At 38.7% G+C, this 27,941-nt stretch overlaps 4 protein-coding genes across 4 annotated transcripts; 2 read left to right on the top strand and 2 right to left on the bottom strand.

The window, feature by feature from the left end:
- Positions 1–1,156: 1,156 nt before the first annotated feature.
- Positions 1,157–6,126, bottom strand: rxylt1 (ribitol xylosyltransferase 1). Its single transcript, XM_084735025.1, has 6 exons — positions 5,893–6,126; positions 5,563–5,748; positions 4,342–4,444; positions 3,883–4,197; positions 3,586–3,756; positions 1,157–2,160 (listed from the first exon to the last, which is right to left on the bottom strand). The coding sequence occupies exons 1-6, from the start codon at positions 6,038–6,040 to the stop codon at positions 1,758–1,760; spliced, it is 1,326 nt and encodes a 441-aa protein (XP_084591151.1). The 5' UTR covers positions 6,041–6,126; the 3' UTR covers positions 1,157–1,757.
- Positions 6,127–6,346: 220 nt separating this feature from the next.
- On the top strand, positions 6,347–9,364 carry LOC146316278 (cytochrome b-c1 complex subunit Rieske, mitochondrial-like). The gene is made up of 2 exons (XM_084734956.1): positions 6,347–6,575; positions 8,638–9,364. The coding sequence occupies exons 1-2, from the start codon at positions 6,461–6,463 to the stop codon at positions 9,246–9,248; spliced, it is 726 nt and encodes a 241-aa protein (XP_084591082.1). The 5' UTR covers positions 6,347–6,460; the 3' UTR covers positions 9,249–9,364.
- Positions 9,365–11,622: 2,258 nt separating this feature from the next.
- On the bottom strand, positions 11,623–13,126 carry LOC146316277 (protein C19orf12 homolog). The gene is made up of 3 exons (XM_084734179.1): positions 12,983–13,126; positions 12,419–12,579; positions 11,623–12,264 (listed from the first exon to the last, which is right to left on the bottom strand). Exons 2-3 carry the CDS (start codon positions 12,576–12,578, stop codon positions 11,999–12,001), a joined length of 426 nt encoding a protein of 141 aa, XP_084590305.1. The 5' UTR covers position 12,579; positions 12,983–13,126; the 3' UTR covers positions 11,623–11,998.
- A 2,483-nt stretch (positions 13,127–15,609) lies between these two features.
- Positions 15,610–27,196, top strand: uri1 (URI1 prefoldin like chaperone). Its single transcript, XM_084734619.1, has 11 exons — positions 15,610–15,994; positions 17,792–17,826; positions 20,914–20,992; positions 21,232–21,367; positions 22,498–22,589; positions 22,680–22,743; positions 22,906–23,101; positions 23,204–23,441; positions 24,230–24,381; positions 25,057–25,297; positions 26,388–27,196. Exons 1-11 carry the CDS (start codon positions 15,923–15,925, stop codon positions 26,574–26,576), a joined length of 1,494 nt encoding a protein of 497 aa, XP_084590745.1. The 5' UTR covers positions 15,610–15,922; the 3' UTR covers positions 26,577–27,196.
- Positions 27,197–27,941: the final 745 nt, after the last annotated feature.

Raw genomic sequence — 27,941 nt, 5'->3', positions numbered from 1 at the left:
ACACACACACACACACAGCAGCTGGAGCCAGGCAGGGAGAGGAGAGGAAGGAGAGGGAGGGATCTGCACACGCAGCTAGTGGTCATCAGTGGACTGACACTCCCAAATCTGAAGTTTTTTTTTTATTTGTCCAGAGTAATCAGCTGTTGGAAGAGAATATATCACCCAGTGTGTCTAAAGGCTTCTGCAGCTTAAATGTGATGGTTTTCCTTAAAGGTCCAGTGTGTGATTTATGTGGCTGTATTGGCAGAATGTGTAGAAAAAAGTATATAATATCCATATATGTTTTCATTAGTGTGTGATCACCTTAAAATAAGAATTGTGAGCTGTTTATATCTACAGACGGCACAGATCCTCTTCAGTGGAGGCCGCCATATTGCACGGTAATGGACAAATGGATAAGAATGGACAAAAAACATTAGCTTTTCTTTGTTATTTTTCATTTCGCAGCCACCATAGTTTTTCCTCCATGCTTGGAAGGGGAGTGTGAGATGAGCAGTATTCAGTTGATAATATGCCCTTTAATCTCACACACCGGACCTTTAAATCATAATATGTGAGTGTTTTCATTATTCTCAGGCTTAAATTTAACATTCAAATTTCTAAAATAACTTTAAGACATTAAGGAATTGCAATTGCTTTTGCCCTTAGTTAATCAAAAGTAAGATCCCATAGCTAGCATATCTCTTTCAGTAATGAATAGACATCTTCAGCTAGATGAGGTGGAGTAAAGGGTATATGGGAGCCCACAGCTGCAGAGGGCCCATAAAAGGTCCAGTTTCCCGGGGTCCCATATTTCCAAGCTACACCCATGCACTCATATAGCTACGGCTAATATAGGCATCTTTCCCTAACAGTAATATATTAAAAATGATAATTTATTATTACGAAGTTAATTGGACATTCTCAAATGATATTAAATGTCTCAGTCTAAATTTAAAGTCCCAGTATCATGCAGATAACACCAGGATTTGCTCCATTACAATACTTGATCTGTGTTAACTTGGTAAAGTCTAAAGTTTCTCCCCTCATTTTTTTCCCCAACTTCAAAAAGATTTTTCCTCACATTTCAGACAATAGCATTGTAATCACTGAGTCCTGGTCTACAGCGCCATCTGCAGGGCAAATAAAAGCACAGGACAAGTACAACCACTGATTTCTCTTCAGGCCAACACTCCAGTGTATTTTATTGCACTTTCTTAAAAAACATGCAGCACAGCAGCACTGAAATAAATAGGAAAAAGAAGAAATACTTTCTATCTTATATGATCTGAAAAGCTACATGCCACAGAAACAACATCCATTTTCAAATTGCTCAACACTTAATATTTCTATGTACCGTTTTCAAACAAGGCCTAAAAACACATTGTCTCATTCCACACCTAATGTTTAGTGTTTCCTAAAAAATACAATATTAAGTGCATACAAACAGATATAAAACACAGTTGAAATAATATGATGACTTTAAAAGGCAGTTTATCATTTATGATCTCTACAACATCCCACCATTGTAAACATTTAAATCATGAATATAAAATAAAGCCATAGGGCCTTTTTCTGACTAGTGATGGCAGCTTTAACACTTTACAACATACATAAATGCTTTTATAATTACCTGCACAGGAATATTACACTGAACATAATCAGGTTCACGGCACCAGTAGTATGTCACATTTCTGCACAAACCACAAAATAAATTAAACCAATATTGAACGTCTACCCCTGTTTATCTAGGGTTTGTTAATTAAGCACCACAGTCAGCCATTTTTGAAGAAAGTCTCCTCGATGACCTCAGTGAACCTCTCCTTCATTTGCTGACGGAAGCTGGCGTACCACTCCAACAGCCTCCTCCTCCTGTCCACCCTCTGCTCCTGGCTCATCCCCCTCTCCCTCTCCAAGATGGCCGGCAGTTCTTTCCAGTCACTGATAAAGATGAAGGGTGCTCCTGCAGCTTTGAGCAGACGTAGAGGGGAGCTGGGCCCGGCGGCACAGGTTCCAGGTGTCAGTACGTCTTCCACCACGGGCACTGAGCCATAAGAGCAGGCCTCGTAGATGCGGTAGCACTCTGTGTTGATCCCGACTGGGCTGAGAGTGAGCTCACTCTGGGCCAAAGCAGTCTGATAGCGTCTCAGACTGTCTGCTGTCTCCTGAGGGAGCCACCTGAGGCAAGGAGGGAGGAAAGCTGCTGTAATAAACATGCAAGATATACAATTCATGTCTCACCTCATCCCCATGTATAATTTAATAAGTCAAAAAAACAACTGCAAGGTCTACATTTTAAATGACTAAACAGAAAAATGTAGCTACTGATAACACCAGGGTTCCCTGACACCATGATTATTCAAGAAAAACTGTGATTCTCTATTGCCAAATATATAAACATCACGATATAAGCGGGGCTACATTAAGTGTCAGTAACGTCTGCTTACATTTAAGTGAAGTATTGAGTGCATATTATAATTATGAATGATTACTTATAAGTGTTTTTTGCTGTGAAATCCAGGAGTCTTAATTGAGTTATGGAGACAACCATGGGGAAAAACACTAAAACAGAGTGACTTTGTGTTTTTTTCCATGGTTGTCTTCTTTATGTCACTCTGGATTTTGTTCCATTACTTTGGAACTGCATGAGAAAGAAATTTCTTTGCAGCCACTATGGACAAGAGGAATGATTACAGGTATCTGTAACGCTTTCATTGTACATATGGGCATGTGAGTAGTGTTTTAGGATAGATTTAAAAAATATTTCCCTATCATTTAAAACATTTTACAGATATTTAAGTCTTTTCCGGGTTCTCGGGGGGCCTTGGTCATATCTGACAGTTTATGTAATATGGCCTCAAAGGCAGAACAGGTAGGATTTGTCCACATCAGAAAAATAGGTGGTTGTTGAGTCTTATTCCCACTTGTTCAACATTTCCAACATCCCGAGCACAGCAAAATAATGACACAATAAGAAGGTACAGTTGAAGTATGGGGTCTCCACAGATGCAGGCACGACTATCACTTCTACTGAGTTGTTAGTGACAATTGAAAGGGATTATTTTTATGAGTCTAGGCATTTTTGGGAAAAAATCCTGCACAGTTGGCCTTTAAAAGGATTGTATGGCCTTAACTTGACTTTTTTCCATGTTAAAATGTAGTACCTAATTCACACATAACAACTATAAAAAGTCAATGACGAATGTTTGTGTTGACAGAACAGCTGTTTATTTATTGCATCAGAGTTTCTTTATGTACCATGATAAGGGCTAAACTCTTCAACTTCTTTGACGTCTAATTATCAATCATTGAACTGAAATTTGATCTAAGTACTGGTCCTTGAAAATCATTTGAAAGTCCTTGAATCTGATTTTTCAGAAAGTTTGCGAAAAGCCCAGTGACTTACAGAAATAAATCACAAATCATATAAACTGTTGATGTTAAAAAAGAAAGGTCTCAGTGAGAAGCTCCTCATATTAACATTCTCAATATCAGTTCTTCAATCCACGTTTTGTTATAAAACAAACTAGTCAATACATACTGTGACTGCTTTGCTCTTTACTCCATCCTTAACAATTACTCAGCCTCTGAATGATGACTTACTTCTCCCTGGCAGTGGTGATGCATTCCTTATCCAGGCCAGATTGTTTCAGCACCTGCATGAGAGTTTCTCGGGAGGAATTTTTGTAAACAGTTCCGAGGAAGTTGCAGAGGTACGGTCTGTTGGAGGTGATCAGTTGGGCATTAGGCCTAATCATAGGAAACTGCCTATATCTGCACAGGGACAGGCAAAACAGAACAACAAATAAGACAGTATTATTCATTAAAAAAACAACCAGCTTTAATACTGATATTAGCCAGATATACACACACGCTGAGGAGTACAAAGAAATGACATACGTGGCGACACCAAGAGGCCACTGGAAGACATCCTTGTCATTGACCCAGGGGCTGTCATACACTAGAAACAGCAGCTCCACAAAGCCACCGTTTCTCTTTAAGTACGGGCCGATCCAGTCGTTGTTGCAGTGCTCATTTCCTAGCAGGACCACAGCCACATGTGACACTGTGTGGGACTGTACCATAGCTTGGACATGTTCCAGCCACCGTGTGGAGTAAGAGACTTTCTGCTGCTCGCGGCCATTCAGGACCAGAACCAGACTGTTAATATCCTGAGGGACATGACCCTGGACCACAGCAGGACCTGTGTAGAAACTAAAGATGGAGGCGCAAGAAGTGAGGGGGGCACAAGTCAATATGATGGTTCTGTCTTATTAAATGGTTATTATATTATTATATGGTGTACTTCCCAGGGTCCCAAAAGTGGACTTTTTGCTTGAGTTTGTCAGTTTTTGTTACCTGAAATCAAGCTTTCCTGACTGCAGTTCTCCCTCTCTCCATTGTGCTACTTTGTCAGTGGGGTTGAGGGGTCCCTCTAAAATATGTTCCCAAAGGTAAAGCCCTGAGGAGAAAAGAAGGGTTCAATGCAATTTGCCACCAGACTTAAAACGTCAACATGTGCAGTGCCATTATGTTGTACCATTGCTGGGCTTCCATGGCAGAGCATAAATCAGTTTTATGGAGTTTGTAACTACATCTATGTACGTGTGCGCTTCTGGCATTATCAAGTGTATACAGTATAGTTACTGAGCCCAACTGAGCCTCACTTTAACTTAATGATTCAGGAAATAAGGATACACATAAAAATTAAATAGCAGCAAAGGGGAGGGGGAACACTCAAGCTAAGGCTTATAATTGTTTTTGACTAAGAAATGTTTACATTTTGAGCCTTGTTTATTATTTCAAATGACAAACAGATTTATGTTATTTTCTCGAGAAAAACATAATTCTTCTTAAGAAAGAGAATACTTAGTGATTTTGCTTCAAATTAGGAAATAAGTATGAGTTAGAGGGATTATTTGAAACCCTTCGATACATGTTTGAAATACAGTGTGATTTAGTTGTAAGCTCTACTGATATGATTAATTTATGAATATTTATGTATTTTCGGACTACGAAAACCGATTCTCGACATTAAAATACTTTTGCAATTTAACACTGATTACACTATTAATATAATGATTATTTTTACTGTTTGCTGCTGAATGCTTTTGCTCTTGACTTTTGTACTACTTGCATTTATTTGAGTCATTATTGTATTATTTTATGTACTTTATACTGCTTACTTTCATACATTCATATTGCTTATTTTAATTGCTACTCCTTTATTATATTTGTATTGTTAAGAGTGCCTGTATTCTCTTCTGCTTATTTCTACTTATTTTCTGCAGCTTCTATCACTAAGACCTTTTATTTCTGACTATTCTTTGTAAATATGTGTGAATCTTAATATATAAATCAATACAAGCACCATTAGACGATGACACAAATGATTGATTGGACCTAATTCAATATATTAAAATCTTATGGGCTTTTTTTTTTTATTCTGTGCATCTGTGCACACATGCAGATGAAGCCTGCCACTATGAAGTCACAGTAGTGTCATTTCACGCCCAAATTACAACATAAACCTGCTCTCGTGTGTTTCAGATTGACGACATCTCGTAATTCATGACATACCTATGGCAGCTTTTCCCCATATTTGCACCCTGTATCTTTTGGGTTTGTTCTTATCAATTCGACTCAAATGCTGTTTGAAGGCCTCTCTCTTTTTGTTCAGAGCAGAGTTGTATTCCACCTGCTCATCCTCCCACGGATTCCAATCCTCGGCCAAAAATGGAGCAGCACCGCCATCTCTGACACCACCTGCAAACACAGCACACAGTTCACATTCAGCATGTGGGCATTTATCCACTATCACGAAAAAGACACAATTCTTTTAACGGTCAATTTGTGAAAATTAATAAACAGATGCTAGATAACGATTGTGTTCGCGTGAAGCTGTATTACCCGAGGGTGCTCCGGTCTCTTTTTTCACCACCCTGTGAACGCGAGAGATTACTTTGGTGCTGAAGAAGACATTGTATGCAGCATACAGTGAAAATGCCACATACGCAAAAATAATTAGAAGGAATAGTTTTCTTTTTGGTATTTTCATTTTTCTTTTCTTTTTTCTCAGGTTACCATTGTGTAGCTAGCTCTTCTCCATCTTTAGCGAGAGGACCCTTGTTTACATCATTAGGACCCCCGCTACAGCTGACTTAGTGAAATGCCTGTACCAAATTAGCCGTGATTTTAAATTTATTCCCGTTGCTGATCAAACTATCTGAATGTGTCAACACTGTATATAACAAGTATAATTTTGCTGTTTATATTAATATTAATAACTATAAACTCTATAAGAAAGAGATATGTTAGAAAAGACGAAAGGGACATTTCGGTCAGATCTCACTTCAGGCGGAACTTTGGGAAGGCGGAGCGGGTTTCTGGTAAGGCAGATGAGAGAGGTGCACGGCAGATTTGTATACGCAAGGTCGTGTCCGCAACTGCGGGTGGAGGACTTTTAGTTTGGACAAAGATGATGTCCATAGCCGCTCGTGCCGGGGCTCTGTCCCCGTACCTGCAGGCAACAAGACACACCGCTAAGAGCCTGGAGGTGTTCCCCAGGGTAAAAGAGCTGCTGCCTGCTGCTGGTAAGGCCGAGGACGGACGTGTGGCTAGTAATGTTGGCCGGAGCTGGTGGTGGTATCGAGCTGCGTGATGTAGCGACAAAACTTAACATTGTGATAAGTTCTTGATTAGTTAACATTTACATGTTTTGCAGCACGTAAAATGTGTGTATCTTTATTTTTACCGTTCTTGTTTGCCAAGGGCTAACAACTAGCTGCGGCTAGCAGGAAATAGCCAAGGTGTCGTAACGTTATCTGACTTGATATAGAGGGTCAACAATGGATAAAAAAAATAACGGGTTAGCCAAACAGACTTGTGAGATGGAAAAAGATCAACAGACCGTAGCACCATTATCCATCGATGACATCAATCTTAATGTGTGACCTTGATTGTTTGTTTGTGGTAAACAACTACCAAAGTACAGTATATGACCATGTTTGCATTGACATGCCTTGCCAAATGCCAACCTAAATCAAAGAACCAGTTACATTGCAGAAGAAAATACTCAGAGATAGGTCTCAGGTTGCCCAGTTCAGGTTTGTTTGCCTCCATTAAAAAAGATAGATTGATCAGTTAGGTGATTGAAAGAAAATAATGCTCAGCAGTTTTTGTAGTGGAGTTGAATTTTGTTGGCCAAGTACTTCAAAAGGTATCTTTTTGGTATTTTAATTTTTCCTTTCCTTTTTATCACAGTTTTCACATAGGTGTGAACTTTGTATTTGGCAAGATCCAGTTACTGCTTATTACTAATTCATCTTTAATGAGTTACTAACATTTATAACTGGCAAAAGGGAGTATTTAGTTTCTGTAAAGTGTTGGCATGACATTATACTACTCTATACTGTGCATAACAAGTTGATAGCATATGTCATATCAACACTTGTGATAATAATGATAATAATGAGAAAGGCTGATGTAGGGTACTGAAAGGTCAACGGTATTGGAAAGTAAAATAAAAAATTGATCACAAAAAAATCATGCAGAGGCTGTTGACTCACTCATGTGAGTCTTATTGTAGGAATCAGGTATTTTGTTTTTTAAATGAAAAAATGAATGAATAATTTGATGCCAAATGAAACTTTTTTGAGTATTAAGATACTCAAAGACAGTGGTTCATCATCAAGGCTCTGCAGAAGCCTGACAACAGCCTGATCATTTGAATCAGGTGTGTTGGAGCAGGGAAACATCTAAAATATGCAGGACAGGGGTCCCTGAGGACCAGGATTGGGTACCACTGCTCAAAGAGATGCTAACATCAACATCTAAATGCTAGAAACTTGCTTAACAACACAGGTAAATTGGGAAGGAACAGGTCACTGTTGTCCTTTATATCTAATGTGTAATAACAGCTTATTAACACATACCAAGTGTTTACAACCTAATTAATAATCTAACTATAAATCGCTCATAAGGGCAGTCTTATTGCAAAGTGGTACCATTGGTCATTTTAAAGCAAAATGTTAACTGCTTATCAAATTTCTTCAATTGCGGCCTTTCTTTGTTTATAATGATGGCAGTCTGGATTACTTCAGGTTTTGGACTGCTGGTTGGACTAAACAGGCAATCTGAATAGCCAACTATGGGAAATCATTTTTCCATTAATGATAATATTTGTTAGTAGCAGCTTTACAGACACGATCATGATTTCTAGATCTAGACTTAATCTGATGTGCTTTGTGGCATGTGAAGAAAACATTTAAATTCTGCTTTAGATTGCTATATTTCTTAAAAATAATTTCTCCGCTTTCAGTAATCCATAATTATGAATACTCACAGATACAGTATATAAATCAGTATGGATCTGATCCAAAATTTGAATTTCTTTAATTTCTTTACCTTGCTAAAAGTGAAGTCTCTAATTTCCAAGGTCACCTGAATACACCAAATATAACACTCTATTTTTGACCATCATGAGATCTGCTATTATTGAATAAGGACCTTAATTCCATAATTTTTAAGAAGAAAGATGTTCTTATAAATGCTTAATATTAAGCAATGACAGAACAGCATTACTTTGAGTTTACAATCCATTTGCCCATGTGAGGCTTTTGTCTTTAAAAACTGCATCATATGTCTCATTTCCAGCTCCTGGAGGAATTCGCCTCGCACACACAGATATTAAGATTCCTGACTTCACAGACTACCGTCGCCCCGAGGTGCTTGACCCCAGCAAGTCATCTCAGGAGAGCAGTGAGGGGAGGAGGGCCTTCTCTTATCTGGTCACTGGAGCCACCACTGTGGTCGGTGTCTATGCAGCCAAGACAGTGGTCACCCAGTTTGTCTCCTCCATGAGTGCATCGGCAGATGTCCTGGCCTTATCTAAGATCGAGATCAAGCTGAGCGACATCCCTGAAGGCAAAAACATGACCTTCAAGTGGAGAGGAAAGCCCCTGTTTGTCCGTCACCGCACAGAGAAGGAAATTGCCACTGAGCAGGCTGTGAATATTGGCGAGCTGCGTGACCCCCAGCATGACAAAGATAGAGTGGTTAACCCCAGCTGGGTCATCGTCCTTGGTGTGTGTACCCATCTGGGTTGTGTGCCCATCGCCAACGCTGGAGACTACGGAGGCTACTACTGTCCCTGCCACGGCTCCCACTATGATGCTTCAGGAAGAATAAGAAAGGGTCCTGCTCCTCTGAACCTGGAGGTTCCCTTCTATGAGTTCCCAGATGACGACACAGTCGTGGTGGGATAAATACTGGAGCTCTGTCTCAGCTCCTCACTGTAATATGTATTTTTAGATGGCTTTGTCTGGGAGTTGGGAGGAATTGTAAATGTGTTTATTTACTAATAAAGATATTTCCAACTTTATGATTGAGTTATTGCATCTTTTAACTCTTAAAAGAAAGGTTCATACAGCTCTTTAAGAGTCAAATTCAAGCACCCCTTAAGTACTATCCAGGTACCTAAACCAAAATTTCCATATTCTTGAAGCTTTTTCCATCACTATTAAATTGTTAGTGTAATTGAAAATATATTTTGCCACTTTCTGTTTTTGAGCCATTGTTCATATTAACTTTCTAATTTCCAGAGTAAGGGATCAACAGAGGACTTCTCTGTCATGACAAATATGATAAGCAGATTGTTTAATTTCAAATATTCAAGAATTTTGATTTACATGAGTGATTGTGCAGATGAAACACCAGATGATGTTGGAAATCAAGCATTTTTCAAAAAGTATATTCAAAATCAAGCGTATTCCTTAACTTGAAAATATATCATGGTTAAAACTAAGGATTTTCCAAACTTTTAAGACAAACCCTGTGCAATTTGTTTTAAGATTTTCAAGTTTTCAGCTTGATGTGTTTGAATAATTGTTATTTTCCAAAGTACTTTATCCATCTCAACAGATTTGTCATTCTGCTGTTTTTAATATTTATTTTTTTTTTGCAAACATGTAATGCAAATTTCAAAGGTAGACTGCTTCACATGAAAATGCTGAAAACAGGAGAAAACTAAACGAAAGGCAGAACATAAAATGCAGAATGAATGCACAACTGCGACAGGTGAATGAAATTATTTTTATAAAGGCTTTACTACAGAAAAAGGTTTTACAAGCCTTTGTTCCGCTTTGTACTTCAGTATTTCCAAGTGCTGTTAAACAGAACAAGGAATTTTTAACACAGCTTTTCCAAACATCCCAGTTTTATTTTGGCTGCTTATGTTACTTTACTTTGCACACAGAAACAAAATTATTTCACAAAAAACGAAAACTACCAGGGTCAAAATTATTACCCCCCCAGATGCTAATAGTCAATTGTGTATCCTTTTTGCTGTTTTCGTTCCACCTTGACGAGATTCCCAGTTCCAGACACACTGAAGCTGAAGTTTCACTGTGGGGACGGTGTTCTTTGGGTTATACGTCTCTCCCTTCTTTTTCCAAACATAAACAACGTCTCAGTGGCCAAAGAGCTCTAGTTTCGTCTCATCTGACCAAAGGACACACTTCCAGTATGCATAATCTTCCTCCAGGTTGTCCTCAGCATACTTCAGTCTGACTTGAAGGTGTCTCTTCTGCAGAGTTTTTCTTGGTCTACAACCTCACAGTCCATTCCTGTGCAGGGCTCTAGTGATTGTCTTCTTTGAGACTACAATCCTGACTTGTCTAAGTCATTCACTAGTGTCTTGGCAGTTGTTCTGGGTCTTTAGACACATCTCTCACTAGTTTTCTTTCCAGAGTCTTTGAAATCTTTCTCTTCCTACCTCTGCCAGACTTGTTCTGTACTGTGTGGCTCTCTTTGAATTTCTTGATGATACTTTTCACTCCAGTTCTTGACACTTGGAAATGCTGTGATAACTTTGTATGTCCTTCTCCTGCTTTGTGAGCATCAACAATTCTTTTTCTCAAGTCTAAACTGATTTCTTTTGTTTGTGGCATGATGCTTTCTCAAGTGACAGCTCAAACCCTTACTGAAGTTTTTATACTGTGTGTTAATTGGAAGGTAACCCTGAGTTTTAACTTGATTTTACAAACTTTGAGAATTACAAAGTTAAAGCACATCATTGCACAACAGCGGTTTGTGCTATGGCTCAATAAAAAGGTTGTTCTTAAGGGAGGGGAGGGGATGTATCAGTACTACATTTAATAGATGCAAACGGTATAAATGTAAGGACTGCATTTAATGACTTGCTAGACTCAACAGCAGCTTTGTGTTTTTTCCCCTTTCTTCCGTGGCTGAGCCTGTTTTATGTTTCATGCTCATACACATGAACTACAAGAAGTCAAGGAGCCTTTTTTTCTTTTAATGGGTTGATGTCAGAAAAAACAATCATTTTACATCAGAAATGGCTGCAGTAGCAAGGAGTGTCTCAAAATCACCAAGTAAGATAAAACACTTGTTTTGTATTTCACATTTTTAATCATGAGGAACAGTGTGCTATGTAAAACTCCATGAACCAGACTTTTTTGTCTTCACTGATGAAATAATTTAAAGCAATAATGAGTTTGAATTAACTAATTTATCCAATACAATATATTGCACATAGATGCTGGTAAAATCCTACTTTTTAATTTAATAAATTTACATCAGATCATAGTATTTCACACTGTACAATTGGCACACATTCTCTGTATTTAAATACTAAAAACTAGCTGAACCACTCACTCAGGCCTTAACTCAGAGTAACTTTTAAAGTCAAACATGATTATCAGTGCCATGATAGGATTCAAGAATAAATAATTCCTGCAACTGATAAGTGCACTTCCAGTAATAAATTAATCCATTTATACAGATGTTTTAACTCACAGTAATGTACTGATGTCATATTAACCAGTGTAGCCAGTTACCAGGAGTGATGGTGTATGTGCTATTTTACAGTATGTGATTTCACATTTGGTGGAGAGTCTCTCCACCTTCAATAAAACAGTTTGTGTTCTTCTCAAAGACTCCATCCTCCTGAGCATGTGGGCCCCTGAATTATCGTACATCATTTTTTCTTCAGACTCTAATCCACATAGTGCACATCTGCCTGGAGCTCCTTGGTGATATACGCAAGGAGGGCGCCTGTAAGCTGCTGCTTCAAGGCGGCGTTGCCCATCACGAGAGCGGTGAGCTGCGCCACATCTGTCCACTGGATGTCTCCCAGGATGGCCATGAGATCATCGTACAGCTTCTGCTGCTGCTGAGGACTGAGCTCCATTATGATCTGAGGCAGAGGTTTGAACTGTCCACTGGTCAGCCAGCAGCCCAGAAGACCTCCAACAGCACCGCCTGCAGGAGGACGGTTTCAAACTTGTGAAATTTAGCAACAATACTGATCAGTCCAGCAGACCAATATATGGTTGCTTCATTTTCCTCTGTAAATACTGGCTACATGGGGTGATGTTGAGTAAACAAGGAGCAATAATTGCATTTTTCAACTTACCGACTGCAATACCAAGAGGACCCCCAACCAGCCCTCCAGCGAATGCCAGTCCCCCAGCTGCTGCTGCTCCCTTGCCTGAGCCCTTCACTGTGGTCTGGATCTGCTGATTGGCAGATAACTCACAACACAGCTTCATCACATCATCAATACGATGAAACATACTGTGGATCAGATCAATATGTTTAGGACACATGATGCAAACTGCAGCTATAACAATCTAATAATAACCGTAGAGAAAGAAATCTAGAAAATATAGTCAGTTAAAATACATGTATTTGTTGTTAGCTACTTATAAATCAACAGTTTATAGAATCACATGACCACACATTGACATACACACTAGATTTTAAAAGATCAAGAGCTAAATATGGTCCTGTTGTATATTAAATATGGTGACACAGTTATTTTCTAATAAATACAGGTGTAACAGTGCACTAGACCTGATTGCATCAGAAAGCATCATAAGACAAAAGCTAACATCACAGTGTTATATACACAACCCATCTCTGTAGAATATTACAGGGTCAATATGAGGCAAAACCCACATAAAAGTTATTAACCTACCTGGTTGTGTTATGAAATCGTCATAAATATCTGTTGGGATATTTCAGTTTGATATTGTGATGTCTGCTTCAGCCGGTTACTCCCGTCTCTGATTTCTGAGCTTGCATGACTGCGGTCGCAATGCCTGATGGGAGATTTTAAACATGATGCGTTCAGGGACATTCCACGAATTTAGCGTTATCTCCTATCATGAGACAAGCAGTTACAAAAAAAAAAAAAGAAAAAAAAAAAGCCTAATCCCATGATAAGAGTTGCAACGATTAGTTGCTTTATAGATGAGAAAATAGAGTCGCAGAGGCCTCTCATATTCAGCTACAGACAGTTCTTGCAGGAGGCAGATTTTGTCTTAAACATAAGATTATTTGTTGATTGTTATCAGCCACAGACAGTTTTTATTGCAGTTTGTGTTGTTAATTTATTTCTTTTTTCTTTTCTTTTTTTTTTTTAGGGGATTGTGGTACTCTACCACAATTTGAAATTTAAGGATTAGACAATCAAAAGAAAATTAGTTGCCAACAGTTTTAATAATTGATTAGTCGTTTTTTGTTTTTTGTTTTTTTCCCAAGCAAAAATAAGAAACATTTGCTGTTCCAGCTTCTTAAATGTGAGGATCCAGTGCTTTTCTTTGTCGTTTATGGTGGTAAATGAAGAGTATTTAGGATTTGGAGTGTTTGTTGCAAAAAAGGAGGCAACCTGCAGACATCACTTTTGGCTCTTCAAAATTGTGAGTGAAAATACTCATTAGTTGTAGCCCAGGCATGGTTAGATATTTTAGCATATTTGAGACTAAGTAGAGAGTAAAGATAACATTAATAGTATAGCAACAACGAATGAAATAAATAAAATAAAAAAATGTTTTTGTGTCAAATGTGTTTTCTTGGGGATTTTGTTTCTGCTGATGAACCTACCGACCAGACTATTATACTTAAAGCATTTGTTACCAAGAAAAAATGAAGAATTAATGAAGCAGGACCCTCATGAAGGTCACCAGCAAACAAATGTATAATTTGAGATAAAAGTTACAAACCCCTTACATTCTTCTTAATTTGTTGAGCAGGGGCTTAACATATTTAAATGGTTGTGGGTTTTGCGTTTTATAAATGAATGTGCAAATGAAGGCACCTCTGCCTACTAATTATATGTAGTATGATATTTCAAGGCAGTGTTTCCCAACCCTGGTCCTCAGGGACCCCTGCCCTGCATGTTTTAGATGTTTCCCTGCTCCAACACACCTGAATCAAATGATCAGGTTGTTTTCAGGCTTCTGCAGAGGCTCGATGACGAGCTGATCATTTGAATCAGGTGTGTTGGAGCAGGGCAGGGGTCCCCTGACTACCAGGGTTGGGAAACACTGTTTTAAGGGACCCTTGTTTCACAGTATATTTGCCTTTGCAACAGTACTTCAATATTTCCGACAGCAATTAAAAGCAACATAAACAGCCAATGGGCGTCCAACAAGAAGGGGGCTGGAACCATTGATGGATTATATTAATTTTCCGAAACCAAACTTGTTCGCTACAACCAACCTGTCTGAATTAATGTCTGTCCGCTGATATCTATGCGGGACATTATATGGATACATGAGTGTGTAAACATTCAGTGTAACTACAGCGTTTGTGCAGCTGTTCGGTCTAATATCGTCAGTGTCATGAGGGAGGAAACCTACTGCTACTTTTACAACAGACAAATCTCTGAAAATGTTCGTGTTTGTTACTGTGTGTCTGTGTGCTGGACAGTACAGCAGGGTTTTAGCTTGACACAATGTGTCAATTGTTTACATTTGTGCAATTGTCCACATTTACCCAGAGTACACCGGGAGACACGGAGGAATAGTTGCGTCAAGCTGTCTTCATATGGCGGAAACACGGAACGTTTCGATTTCAAAATAAAAGCACGGAATCGGACTGACTAAAGATGATAGCAATGAGAAATAAAAACGGTCTTGAATGTTTTCATCTTGTGCTACTTCTGATACAATAATAATCAGAATCAAATTTATTACCAAATGAATTTACACATACAAGGAATTAGCCTTTGTGTTTTTGTTCATACTAACAGAAAAAATATTTCAAAAATTAAAAGCAAGTAGTACAAGTCAAGAAGCATGAATAGAAAATAGAAAATTGACAGTAAAATTATTATTATTATTATTATTTAGACAATTTTATTTTTGACAATATATTCTGACGTTTATGGTGGAAACATGACTGCTTTTGTCTACATGGGCCTAAAAAAAATCAACAAAATATTCATCTTCCCTGTAGTCACTTTAAAAATGAGAAAACAGTTGTGCCATGTCATGATATAACAATACAATACTTAGAATCTCAGATGATACAAAGTCTCATATCAAGATATCAATATTATATGAATATATTGCCCAGCTGGCAAAAAGATGGTACCTGCTCTAAGTCCTTTGGACCCTTGGGATCCCAAAAGCCCCAAACAGTTTAATCCAGCTATTATAGCTAAATAAATTTTGTATGCAGAAGTTTTACTTGTAATTCTACACTGCGGTATTTTTGTTAATTTGCCTATTGAAGTACAGGTTTGTGTTGCTAAATTACTACAAAGTGACGTACGGACGAGGTCTTTTATTTTGAATGTTTATACCTGTACTTCCGATGTTATTGTCGGTGCCTTGACATTGTTCCGAGGTGCATGTCGCAGCGACTGACCAGGAATATCTGCTAATCTTTGGAATATTAACTCCGTGGATGTTTTCGGAAATGATGCAGAAATCTTGAAATGAGCGTGTGAGATGGTATCACTTCCGAAAGTGAGGATAACTACCACTGCCTCATTGATGAATACGAGCAGAACGGGTCTGAGGAATAGCTGCTGCTGCATTCATAAACACTTCTTTAGGACTCACAACAACCCCTGAGCTTTGTTTGGGGTCACTAAACACCACATTTTCCTGTTGTGCACCTGGGTTCAATGGCTGAAAAAGGTAGAATGAATATAGAACATCTCGGCGGAGTTGTCAGGCTCCGCGAGGAGCACCAGAAGGTAACGTAACCAGTTGACACATTTAAACATTTTGCTGGTCAGTGAACGTCTCATCACCATTAGCCAAACCACAGTCAGCTTCTGGCCACGCGGTGGATCAGCAAAGCTCTTTAAACAACGACTGTGTCCACTGAAGCCCCTTTAACATTAAATATACACGTTTGTGCACCAGTTGTACTATCCTATATGTCAAAGTAGTAAGTTGTGAGTTTGTTTTGCTTGTCCATTTTTCCAGAAGCTTCCTTCCTTGCAGCCACTCACATGTTCAAGTTCTTGTTAGGCAAATGTTTACTGGAGGTGTGTTTGCTTTCGTTTCCCTGCACTTCTGTGCTCATTCTCATAGTTTTACTTGTACCGTCATTGTCCTGAATTTATTCTAAACGTTTTTATGAATTGTCGACCAATTAGCTAATGGTATGTGAGTTAGCTTGTGTGCTGAACATTACATGTTAAAGCTCCCCCCGTAGATATTCAACCAGGAAGTTCCATGATACAAGTTTACAACAACACGATCAGATAAGTTTCATTTTTGTATCTGTATGAGGGTCATTCCACCGAATCTGTGCCTTTTCAGTCGCCAGGACATTACATTCATACAAAAGCATGAAAAGTCTCTGTATAATAACACCATGTAATCAAGCGAAGTGTCCTGTACATGCAATTTAAAGACACATCATGCAAAACCTTAATATAAAAAACTACAGAATACTGAAAAAAGCTGATTTTAGCCCATCCTTACTCATTAACACTTCACCATGAAATTAAACTTTTGGAATTATTATATGACCGTATTTCCAATGTAGAAATTTACATACATTTCCTCATCAGACATTCACAATATGTTAGTTATAATACATATTTTAGATGTACCCCTGGTTTTCACTCAGTCCTCTTACCCTGACACATTCACTTCTATAAACATTTGGATTAACAGGAAGTAGCATGGTCACAGGAATGAGAATATCAATCTCAACGTTCAGTCCTGTTACCTAAATCATTTCTTATATGTATTCTTTAATTTAAAGATAGTGTTCTCATACTATTAGTTTTCATGCTGTATGGCTACATCACATGCATTTCCTATTACTATGCTAAAAAACAGACCTGTCACTTTAAGTTCTGTTACAAAAATTGTATGATCCCTATAAAGAAACCTTGTAAGGACTAAATAAAATGGCCTGAGATTGTAGATACAGTTTTGGAAAAAAAGAAAAGGAAGGAAGTCTAATTTTGAAAAGTTCCAACATGCAAATGGCACTGATTAGATGGAGTGACTCAGAAAGTTTACACTGAGAAAGTTTGAGACTGTAATGACACTAGGCTTTCTTCAATTATATTCTTACACTGTGCAGCATACAGAATATTTGATAGTGAAATTATATTATTTCTGGTTTTGTGTGTGGGGTGTTCATGCAGATTGCAACAAACTTTTGTTACATAAACTGTCACCATAAATCACAGTGAAGGGCTGTTTGTGCAGATGTTCTGAGTGACCACTTGGATGACGCTTTGACAGCTGTGTTTGTCTTCCTCTCGTGCTTCCTTGATCTCCTTGGGTATTTTGTCTGTTTTGCTTTGTGTGATGATCGTTTCACTTGGACAGAATATGAACAATTTTTGTTTTTGCATCGTAGTATTTGTAGATCAGAAAATGCTGCTGAATTGGGAATCTGCTTCTAGCAATAATCACATTTGCCACTTTTACATAACTACTCTGTTAAATCCTCAACGCAGAGCTGTGTAAGTTGCATAGATTTACAACATGATTCATACTGAAATAATTTGTCCAAAAAACAGGTGGTGAAAGACTGTGAAAGTCGGATTCTGCACTGGTAAGTCCCTTGCACTATTTTAACAGCTGAATAGTGATAATGTTTTTAGTTTGTTGCTTGGTTTGAGTCAAAAGACGCTTTTTACAGCAGCCATATTGATATAAAATAGTAAGGTAAATACAGGTGTCACCAGTGATGCTATTTAAGGTCCTGTTTTAGTGTAGCAGAGCCTTTCCAGTGAGTCAAATGCACAATAGCAGCAGTTGGACCCGAATGGAAGAGAACCTTAATAGTGGCAACACCTGTGTTTACTATTTCATGTCAAACAGCTTCTGTGAAAAGGATCTGATATTTAAAGTCTTCATGTCACATGAAGCACAAAAAACAGCTGGTTAGTACAGGATCTAATATGATGATGCTTTTTCCTTGGAGATATCATGTCACGTCTTTCAAAAGCTAAGTATTGTTCTTGGGATTTACTCCACACATCGTATTCTGCTCAACTTGACAAGTCTTTGTAAGACACAGCCAAGATTTTTATGGCTCTGCTGCTCATGCTCGTCTCTGAGTGATCCACTTCTATGAATGCAACCAATTTGGAAATGAAATTAAATGGATATTCATCATCATCCACTCTCATTTCTCTGTGAAGTTTGTATTTAGCCACAGTCGGGCTATATTAGAACTGCATTATTTGTTTTATAATGATAACCACCATGAGTTTGGCTTCCACAATTAATCAAGCATGATTCTGTGCAATATTGATGCTTCGTGCTTGGAGTGGCAGCTCTGGTCAAAATCAACAAATTAGACGCTCCCTGACCAATCAGAGGCATTTGTTTCAAGTGTGCCATAATTAGCCTGTTTATTTCTGATTTCCAAATAGAGTTGCAGTAACAAGAAGGAGCATTTTCAGAACCTCAAAGGCCCACATGCCCATATACACAGGTTTTCACTTATTCTGACTAATTGTCTTTGGCCTGTACGGTAGTTTATCAGACAGTATCCCACCTTTGTGGGTATTGAAGTTGTATTCTGCTCCACCAGACCTCCGCTCCGGTTGAAGTTGTGGTGGGATCAGACTCGGTGTACAAACAGGCCTTTTTCCACAGCAGACATATTAACTTGTCACAGTAGAAAAACCACAGGTGTTAATAACAACATTAACTACGGCTCTGGTCTTATCAAGTGTCTCAGTAAGTCATGGCAGAGTGAGAGACAGAGAGAGACCCTGATACTGAAGGAGCTCAATGGAATTCAGCCATCATTAATAATAATAATAAAAAAAAGGGAATGATAAATGTGTTAGCTGTCCCATCCAAACAGATGCAACAGAGAGACAAGACAAGTGAGTGAGATGTCAGTCAAACACAGAGTACACAGACTCACACAGTCCTGACGGGAGTACTGATCAGGTAAATAAACACCAGTAAGAGTGCACCATGATTGTGTAGGAGCTTTATTGTAGTGCAACAGTAAATTCATTGTAATTGATTTCACTGTCAGTATTAGTTAATAGTAGCAGAAGTAGCAGCAAAGCAACAGAGTTTATTAAAGTTATTTTTAATTAACATTAAGTGTAAATGAATGCTCAGTGTTGAGCCAAGCAGTCAGAAGTATCATTGTAATAAAAATGTAGACTCTACCCAACTATTGTGCACCCACACAGGTGCCTTCATTTATTTGATGGGAGCTCTTCTCATGACTGTGTGGGTGTGTTCAGACTGTCTGACATCTCTCCGTCTCTACTGTTGGTTTTGTTGGACCTGTTTGTACGGGACAGATAACACTTTAATGCTTCTTATTCTTCCATTGAGTCCGGTGACCGCACATAATGCCAATGCAGTTCTGCCCACCTTTAATCTAAACAGATGACTAATTAGGCAGAATGACTGAAAACACCTGTGAGGGTGTGCAAGTCCCTTAATGCAAGGAAACTGAGTGTTGACTTCAAAAAAAGGGCAACTAAACACTGTGAAATTGTTCTTGTCAGTTTGTGAACTGGAGTGTTGTGAGGCCAGTCATTCAACATCTCTGTCTCTGACACATACTCGGTCAAAAATAAATGTGGAAATATGAAGATTTTTTTTTTCTATTTCTCTCATATATTCTCTTTATATTAAAAAAATGCTTATAAATAACTATATATATGTGTATTAGTATCCATGTATTATTCATTCTTGCATTTGGTATTCCTTGAAGGGCCAAGCTGTCAATCAGCTGGCTTTGTGCCGGCCGTCCCTACCCAGCCTGAGTAATCAAACTATATTGGCCACAGCCAAAGCAGGATTATAGTTTTTTAATTTGTCTTTATATTTCCATGTTATTTTATTTGCTTATTTATTCTTTTATTTCTTTCTTTTTGTATTTCCACACATTTATTTACTATTTTTTTCTTATTTCTCCATTTCCACATTTATTGTCTTATTCTTTTGCAGATTTATTAGTTATACTGCAGCCCTATGACTCCATATGTATAGAACAACTTGAAGTCAACATATTAAAATGCTGTGTCAGAACTTACATGCATATTCTCTTCTTCCTACTGCTGTAACATGGTAACATAATGATAACAGTCACTGAATAAAAACTATTTGATTGTTGTTTTCAAGTCTCAGTTTAAGGTTGAGTCAACATGGAGCCCTAGACTATTCCAGCAGGTCACAATAAAGTAACTGCTGAGGAAAACTACGAGATAAAATCAATATTAAAGACTTTTGGAAGCACACTTTGATCTGGCTACAACACACTTTCTTTATGTTGCAAAAGAAACATAACAATAACTTCCTTGATGTGTTGCATTCACAAAATTATAGGTGTGATAAACTGTTGTTATGACTTCAACCGAGGAAAGCAGGCGATCTCAAAACATTAAAAATAACTGTCCAGTTGTAAATAGATACAAATGAATAACAGCGACATCTTGAGGCCACTTGGATTACACCAGATCTCCCTTCTCCCCTGAAAGAGACAGGAACAGGCGCTTCCTCATTACTCCTTAGCTGTCATTTGCTTCCCATTGTTCTGTTTAACATCCCAAAAATAAACCAAACAGACCAAATTGGACAACAATTGCTTCAGAGGAGGGCTTTGATTTATTTATTTGAATAGCTGTTGGCCTAATATTGTAAATCCATGCTTTTGCAGGAAGAAGGTGTCAGGTGACTATGAAGCCCTGAATGAATGCCTTCAAACCCTTCCAGACCAGCTGTCTTATGACATCATGGTGAGTGCTGCAGTTTTAAGATGAATCCCTGTTCCAGGTTTATCATTTACCAGTGTCATGAGCTGTGTTGATATTCTTAGCTTTGCAGAAGCCAACCCTAAACACATATAGTCTTTACTGTCAGTGAAAGTTTTATTTCTTCTTTCCTCGCACTTTCATGTCCACATTCTGCCACCTGCGTTATGCCGACTGTTTCCCTTTGCTTCTGCTCTTTTTCTCATTCACTGTGCTGTAAACAGGTGCCGTTTGGCCCTTTGGCCTTCATGCCTGGGAAGCTGGTGCACACGAACGAGGTCACAGCGCTGCTCGGTGACAACTGGTTTGCTAAGTGCTCTGCCAAGCAGGCTCAGAAAATTGTAAACCACAGGATGAAATGTGAGTCTGTTTTCTGGCCTTGTGTCATTTTAATGTGGACACCGCTCTTCTTCATCCAGCAGAGGGCGTTGCTGCATCAAGTGTAGAGAGTTCGAACACTGAGGAATCAGTGAACTTCCTCTTAGCTGAAACATTATTTCTTTAATCTTAAGATTTTAGGGGAAATGTTTGAGTTGCTTGTAGTATTTAGTTATATTATTTAGTATTTTCGAGATATGTTAGTGAACTGAAAAGCTCTTTCTAATCACTGATTTTGCATGCATGATTTTTGACACATTCAGGATTTATTCCACAGTCGGTTAAAGGGTTACTGCCATTCTTGGATGTCACTGCCTCTTTTGTTAATGTGCTAATAATCCATACTTTTTCTTTTCCTGTGGTCAAATCTAGTCCTGTAACTGCAACATTATTGTTTGCTCGAGTGTGAGAAGCCTTTTGAAGAAAAAGAGCATGTGTTTATTCTAACACGGGTTGTGTGCGGCCATACTTACAAACTGTGTTTGCCCTGCTGCTCATTCTAGGTCTGAAAATCTCATATCGAGTCAAATGGGCCCAAGTAACGATCTCTGATGTGAACATTATTAGAGTGTTTAGTGAAGCAGAAATGTGCTGCCACAGCCCATCCGCAGCCGTCTGCCCCCCTCCGCCCCCCTCCACCCCCCTTCCTCCTATCTCCTGACCCTGCCCACCCCGCTATTACAGAGCTAAGTGCTGTAATACAAACATAGCTAGCTGAAATGTGTCAGACAGCGGCTGAGTTGTCAGGCCTTCTGTGTTTGACCTTTCCTCACTTCCAGTTGATGCACTGACTGGAGGGGCTCCCAATCGCCATGGAAACAAGGGCCCTCTGCTGCTATTAGTAAAAGGGCTTAATTGTTGTCAAGATTTAATGATCCGGAGTAGTATTCAGGGCAGAAGATATTATGAACTGTTTGTGTCATCATTTTTCAATTTTTTCCCCCCAACTTGTTCAGGATTTTAACTCTTCAGCAGCTGGTTGTCACTGTAATATTAAACGTTTTGTTAAAATCTCTGTAACCCTTCTGCCTGTTTTTGCACGCTGGGTTTTGTCAGTGTGCGTCCTACTCTCTGAATGCACATTTTAATGATAATTCTCATGTTTTCTGCAGATGTGAAGCGTGAAATGGATGATCTGTCGGCGACTATGAACAACTTTGAAGCCAGAGTTGGGTTTGCGAAGGATTTGGAAACTATGTCAGCCGTATGTTGCATCACTACAAGTCGTCTCACAGATAAGATATTGCATGAGACATAAATGGGGACAGATGTATTGACTTTGTTTGTTCTTCAGAGTAAAGAGGACTATGTTGACATTAGAGAAGAGGCCGGAAATGATGACATTGCTGTCTCCAAAGGTATCTTTGTCAGCTTTTCTCCTGCCATTTTACTCGTACATATTTGCTCATGAGAAAACAAACAAAGCCTTTAAGGCATTATTTGATTCTACATCAAACTCAGAGTGACATTTAGGCTCAAAACATTCAGAAATTTATTTACTATCTTCTCTGCTTTAACAGGAAAGCAAAGAATAGCTCACAAGCCAAATTCTAAGCCCAAGTTGGATGCTGTGTTGGACTTAAAAGAGGAGGATGAGGAGAATGAAGGCGAGGGCAGAGATGGAGGGAGTAGAAAAGTCATTATGACCGAGGAGGAGCTTTGGGCTCGACTGGATGAGCTCGAGAAACTGGAGGAGCTACAAGATGAGCAGGACAGGTAGATTAATGCACTCAAGGTATTTCTTAATAGCCTTAATTATTTCACAGTTTCTGATGTCGGCAAAAATTTAAAATATCTCTTGGAAATGCTTTTCTCCAGATTATCTGATAATGCAGACATGAATGGTGAGGACACGTCATCCCTTTCATCAGAAGAGGAGAAAGAATCAGATGCAGCACCTCCGGTAAACGGACTGAGTCTGAAGCCCGGTTGGACGTCCGTGCCTCACAGCAAAGTGCCACCCAGCATAGACAGGAAAGAGGAAGAGGATGATGAGGAAGAGGAAGGCAGCTGCTTGCCCACCATCTTTTTCTCTCATACAGTCGAACCCAAGAAGGTCAGAAGGATGAACAACATTGAACATTTAACTGATTTGTTATGTATATTTTATCTTTTTAAGGCATAATATGCAACATTTCCCTAAAAAAACAACAACGTATAGACTCAAATAAACATGATCCCTCTAAGTCGTTACTTATGTGATTATGTCACTCATTAGCAATGCATGATGGCGTCTATATCTGCAGAGACCTGCCCTCTCTACCTGTATTTTCTTGTTCTGTTACTATATTGCTGTGCTTTCCACACTTTACCAACACAAGACATCGGTATTCCACTGTATTCAGCTTTCAGCAATCTTTCTGGTGCGTTTATGAACAGCTCAGACAAATCCTTCTCCTTTGACTTCTGCAGCGAGCTATAGTGTGCAACATTTCCGCATTAAAGTGTCTAGAAACACTACACCCAGGTTGTATATTTTGTTGAATTGTGCATCTAACTGTGGTCACACCCAAAATCTTCAATTTATTCAAGGTATTGGTGCATTTCCCACTAGCTGCTATTTGCTTTAAATTTTGGGTAAATGTGTGCATCAGAGAGTAAGGAAGGTGCAGGTTACTAAATGTAACGTTAATAAAATGTTACTTCACCTTTTACATCAACATGTTTTCTGTCTGAGTTATGTCAGATAGGTTTTCCTCTGCAGTGATGTCTTTTTTTTTTTAACAATAAAAAAAAAAAAAAACTCATCCCATGCTATCATCCCTAGTGGCAGAACTTTCATACTGTGTGTTTATTTCTGCTTTGGCAACTTTCTCCTCACCCCGTTTCTGTCTTTTGCTTCAGGTGAGGATAAACACAGGAAAAAACACCACATTGAAGTTCAGTGAAAGGAAAGAGCAGAAGGAACACTCGAAGAGGAAAAAGAAAAATGGCCACAATAACGGACACTCCCATCACGAACTTCACAAAATCACAACACCAGCAGACATTTACAGGTAAAAACAAAAATGTATTGATGTATTATCTATTACAGACACTGAATAAAATGTCTTAAATCCACATTTCCTTATAAAAGGCCCTAAAAAGTATTGAACAGTCTTAAATTCTAGGTGGGGAGGTCTTAAAGATTTATTTATTAATTATTTATTTGAATGCATCTGTTATCCCATTACAGTCTTTTAGTTTTTTTTTTTTCTATTCGTGTTCGCAAACTTTGTCCCCCGGTGACCACCCTAGTGTCTGTCTGGATGACGTGGAGATGTGAGCTAGTTGGTTAGCCTGCAAACAGTTTCTGTGGGTTACTTTTAACCTAATTTTAAGCCTTTCTGATTCTGTTCAGACATTAATCTCCAGAATTTCAGAGCAAGTCACATTGCCCATTCATATTATAGATATAAGGAACAATACTGGCTAAATAATGTATGGGAAATTGCCGGTAAATAACACAAGAATATACACAAGAAAATACACAAGATAACCAGATTCATTATGACAACAGACCTTAATAATAATACAGGTGTCTATATGACTTTCAGCATTATAGCCTCATTTCAGACTGACTGACTGACATATGTATTTACTCAGAAGTGTACATTAAAAAGTCATTCCATTCAATTTTCTGATATATGCAGACACACTGTTACAGGTAAATGGTGTGTTTCCTTTGTCAGGTTGTTTGTGGACGTGAAGAACGGGGAACCCATCCCCAGGAAGTCCATCCTAAAATCACGTAGCCGAGAAAACAGCGTGTGCAGCGACACAAGTGAGAGCAGCGCGGCAGACTTTGAAGAGCGGCGGATGATTGGTCGCAGCTACAGCCACGATGAGGCGACACACAGCGACACCAGTGACGGCATTACGGAGGAGGACAGTCCCACAGCGATCCCACTACACCCTGCCAGCAGATTTGAGGTAACAGATGGATGTCCTTTACTTATTGTTTTATTTCTCTTTCTTTTTTTTTGCCTGAACAGATCTCATTCAGGTATCTTTGTATGGTCTTTAATCTCAATTACAGTGTGAAGGAATCTGCAATATACCTATATTATGAAACGGCTTATGAGAATTACACCTTTGAGCCTCAGATCCCTTAATGAGAACATAACAAAACTCCCACAGAAGCCTCTTTAAGTTAAAATGAGAGCGGCATGCGGTCCAACAAGCATTAAATGTCAGTCACAAGAGGCAATGTGAGCATGAAAATCCAGCATTAAAACAGAATAAACTCTATTGTGAGCCTAAATCTTTAATGTAAGTTCAGTTTCTGTGAGTTGAGAGTGGTCACTCATGCACAACGCCTTTAAAGTAGAAAAATTTAATATATTTACTGTACTAAATCATAAAATGACCACGATATGTCATCAGAGATTAAGGATACATGCCATGATGAAACACTGACTTCTCCAACAACAACACTACTGCCAGCATGTTTCCATTCTGGTCTGGAACATCTGTTTTTGTTTACCTGTTTCACATTTATTAGAGCTCAAATTAATGTGGAACGTTTGCAGAATGAGCAAGTGTCTGTTTTATGAGTTGTAAGAAATCATTAATAATGTTTTAGAAGGAGTCGATGTTTATAAGTAATAAATTGAGCAACCTGTTAATGGAGTCTGGCAGGCAGTCACTGAGCTCCAACTCCAGAGTGTGAGTTTTCAGGACAGTGGGCTTTTGTTTTCATGATAACGGGCTTAGCTTTACATTTACAGACATTTGGCAGTTATAAACTGCTGATTAACTTACAGTGGAGGAGTCTTTGATGCTTGTCATAGTATAATTTTGCGCTCGTGTGGGTTCAGTGTCTGTGCAGCCTGCAGGTGATCTGTCTGGTGGGGAGGAGGTGGGGGAAACAACTCACTTCAACCATAGATTGTATAATAAATAGGAATTCAACCTATTAAATATATTGTCTAACTCTCTGTTTAGACTGCAGAACTCTAGGATCTTACATATCGCTACTTTAACAGTTTTTTTACTGTTATTTTTTTCTTCTGTGCTGCAGGCTTTTTCAGGCACAGTAGTAGAAAAGGACCCAATGCCTTCAGCTGTCCCTCATTTGACCATCGCTCCACCAGCTCTGCCCACCATCCTAGAGAGGAAACAGGAGGAGGTGGCGCCCGACGCCCCCCCGCCCCAGCAACCCCCGAAAAGGGTGTCGAAGTTTAAAGCTGCCAGGTTGCAGCAGAAGTGACTGTTTTCAAACAAATCTCCACTTTTCACAGTATCTTCTTGTTTTAATTTTTAAAAAAAGCTTTTGTCTCTTTTTTACAACCAATGAACTGGACAAACCGCAGACCATCGTCTCCTCTGATTTCTTTCACGTGTCTTTTTTTTCCTCCTCACTTCTAACGATACATACATGCATAGTTTCTGTCATTGAATAGGACTGTTCAGTGAGAAAAAGCACAGTAGCAACATTACTAAGTCATCCTGCTTTTAACAAACATTGATAAATGCTGTCTCTTTCCTTATCTACTCCTACAGTATAATTGGCATTTATTGTCTGTCTTTCTGTGGGGCTGTTTAAACCGATCGCCGTCTGTCACATGTTTACCTGTCCTCTGCTCCTCTGTTCATTCATGCTTTTGCCAGATTAGGTAAGACTCCATGCTTTGCCTCTTGTGATGAGTTGCCTTGTTTTGTTTCTTTTTACAAATGAAGATCATTAAACAGAATCAGGTGCCCACTAGCTCTCATTTGACCCTCTCTTGACCTGCCTAATGAATGTATGTATTCCTTTGTGACAAGCTTTATGTAAAGACAAACAAGAATCTTGATGGAAACTAAAAGAAAAATAAACACTTTTCGCTAAATGTCTTGTTTTTTCTTGTTCTTTTCTTCTGTCTTGTTCTGGATTGATCCCTATCTCCTTTATGTTCTGCTGTCAGGCCTTTATTCTATATCTGAATGTCTTAGAAACAGTTTGGAAACATTTTCAAAAATCGTTGTTACGCTGCATAGTAATGATGGGTAGTAGTAACACATATTTGCCCCTGATACCTAGTGTGAATTGTTTTGCTCTTTAAGCTGCTATTACTAGACACAGGCTGAGCTAATATGGTCTTTTATGAATTATTGTTACTCCTCGTGAATTTCCCGTTGTGCATTAAAATTTGAAGAGCTAAGTGAAGCACCATTTCTGCTTATTGCAGCCAAACTCTGTAAGCAAGCAATAACATTTCATCAAAGCTGTAAAACAAACTGAACACAAAATGCCTTTTTCCTGTTAGTAAAAGTACAACCAAACTGCAGCGTTAATATGAGAGAGAGGGAATTTCCAGGGCAACCGCTCTGATGACAAATTGAGTTTAGTGCGAGTCCAAAAACCAGATTTAACTGCTGAGGACCAGAGGAGAGTCTCATTTAGAGGTTTAAGACTGTAGTTCATGGTTGCCATCAGTGAACTGAGGAAAGGCATAAGATATAAAATGGTTGCATTGTTGTATGATTCGACATGTAGATGATGGGAGTCTCATAGTTCTGAATTAATGTTTTTTTAAAACCGGAGGAAAAGTGTTCAGATTCTCAGCATGGGTAGAAGCACCAGTACAACAAT

Source organism: Lutjanus erythropterus, chromosome 13 (assembly GCF_056507025.1).
Source record: "Lutjanus erythropterus isolate fLutEry1 chromosome 13, fLutEry1.hap2, whole genome shotgun sequence".
NCBI lineage: Eukaryota > Metazoa > Chordata > Actinopteri > Lutjaniformes > Lutjanidae > Lutjanus > Lutjanus erythropterus.
The sequence above is the reverse complement of the archived record's forward strand: the minus strand, read 5'-3'. Positions and strand labels throughout refer to the sequence as shown.

What these genes read in the sequence shown, in the direction of transcription:
- rxylt1 (XM_084735025.1), bottom strand. Translation starts at nt 6,040, where the DNA reads ATGAAAATACCAAAAAGAAAACTATTCCTTCTAATTATTTTTGCGTAT. An exon ending in ATGGGGAAAAGCTGCCATAG is followed by an intron (nt 4,445 to 5,562) that starts GTATGTCATGAA and finishes TTTTCTCCTCAG; the next exon opens with GGCTTTACCTTTGGGAACAT. An exon ending in TCAGGAAAGCTTGATTTCAG is followed by an intron (nt 4,198 to 4,341) that starts GTAACAAAAACT and finishes CTCCATCTTTAG; the next exon opens with TTTCTACACAGGTCCTGCTG.
- LOC146316278 (XM_084734956.1), top strand. Translation starts at nt 6,461, where the DNA reads ATGATGTCCATAGCCGCTCGTGCCGGGGCTCTGTCCCCGTACCTGCAG. An exon ending in AGAGCTGCTGCCTGCTGCTG is followed by an intron (nt 6,576 to 8,637) that starts GTAAGGCCGAGG and finishes TCTCATTTCCAG; the next exon opens with CTCCTGGAGGAATTCGCCTC.
- LOC146316277 (XM_084734179.1), bottom strand. Translation starts at nt 12,578, where the DNA reads ATGTTTCATCGTATTGATGATGTGATGAAGCTGTGTTGTGAGTTATCT. An exon ending in TCCTCTTGGTATTGCAGTCG is followed by an intron (nt 12,265 to 12,418) that starts GTAAGTTGAAAA and finishes GTCCTCCTGCAG; the next exon opens with GCGGTGCTGTTGGAGGTCTT.
- uri1 (XM_084734619.1), top strand. Translation starts at nt 15,923, where the DNA reads ATGGCTGAAAAAGGTAGAATGAATATAGAACATCTCGGCGGAGTTGTC. An exon ending in AGCTGTCTTATGACATCATG is followed by an intron (nt 20,993 to 21,231) that starts GTGAGTGCTGCA and finishes TGCTGTAAACAG; the next exon opens with GTGCCGTTTGGCCCTTTGGC. An exon ending in TGACATTGCTGTCTCCAAAG is followed by an intron (nt 22,744 to 22,905) that starts GTATCTTTGTCA and finishes CTGCTTTAACAG; the next exon opens with GAAAGCAAAGAATAGCTCAC.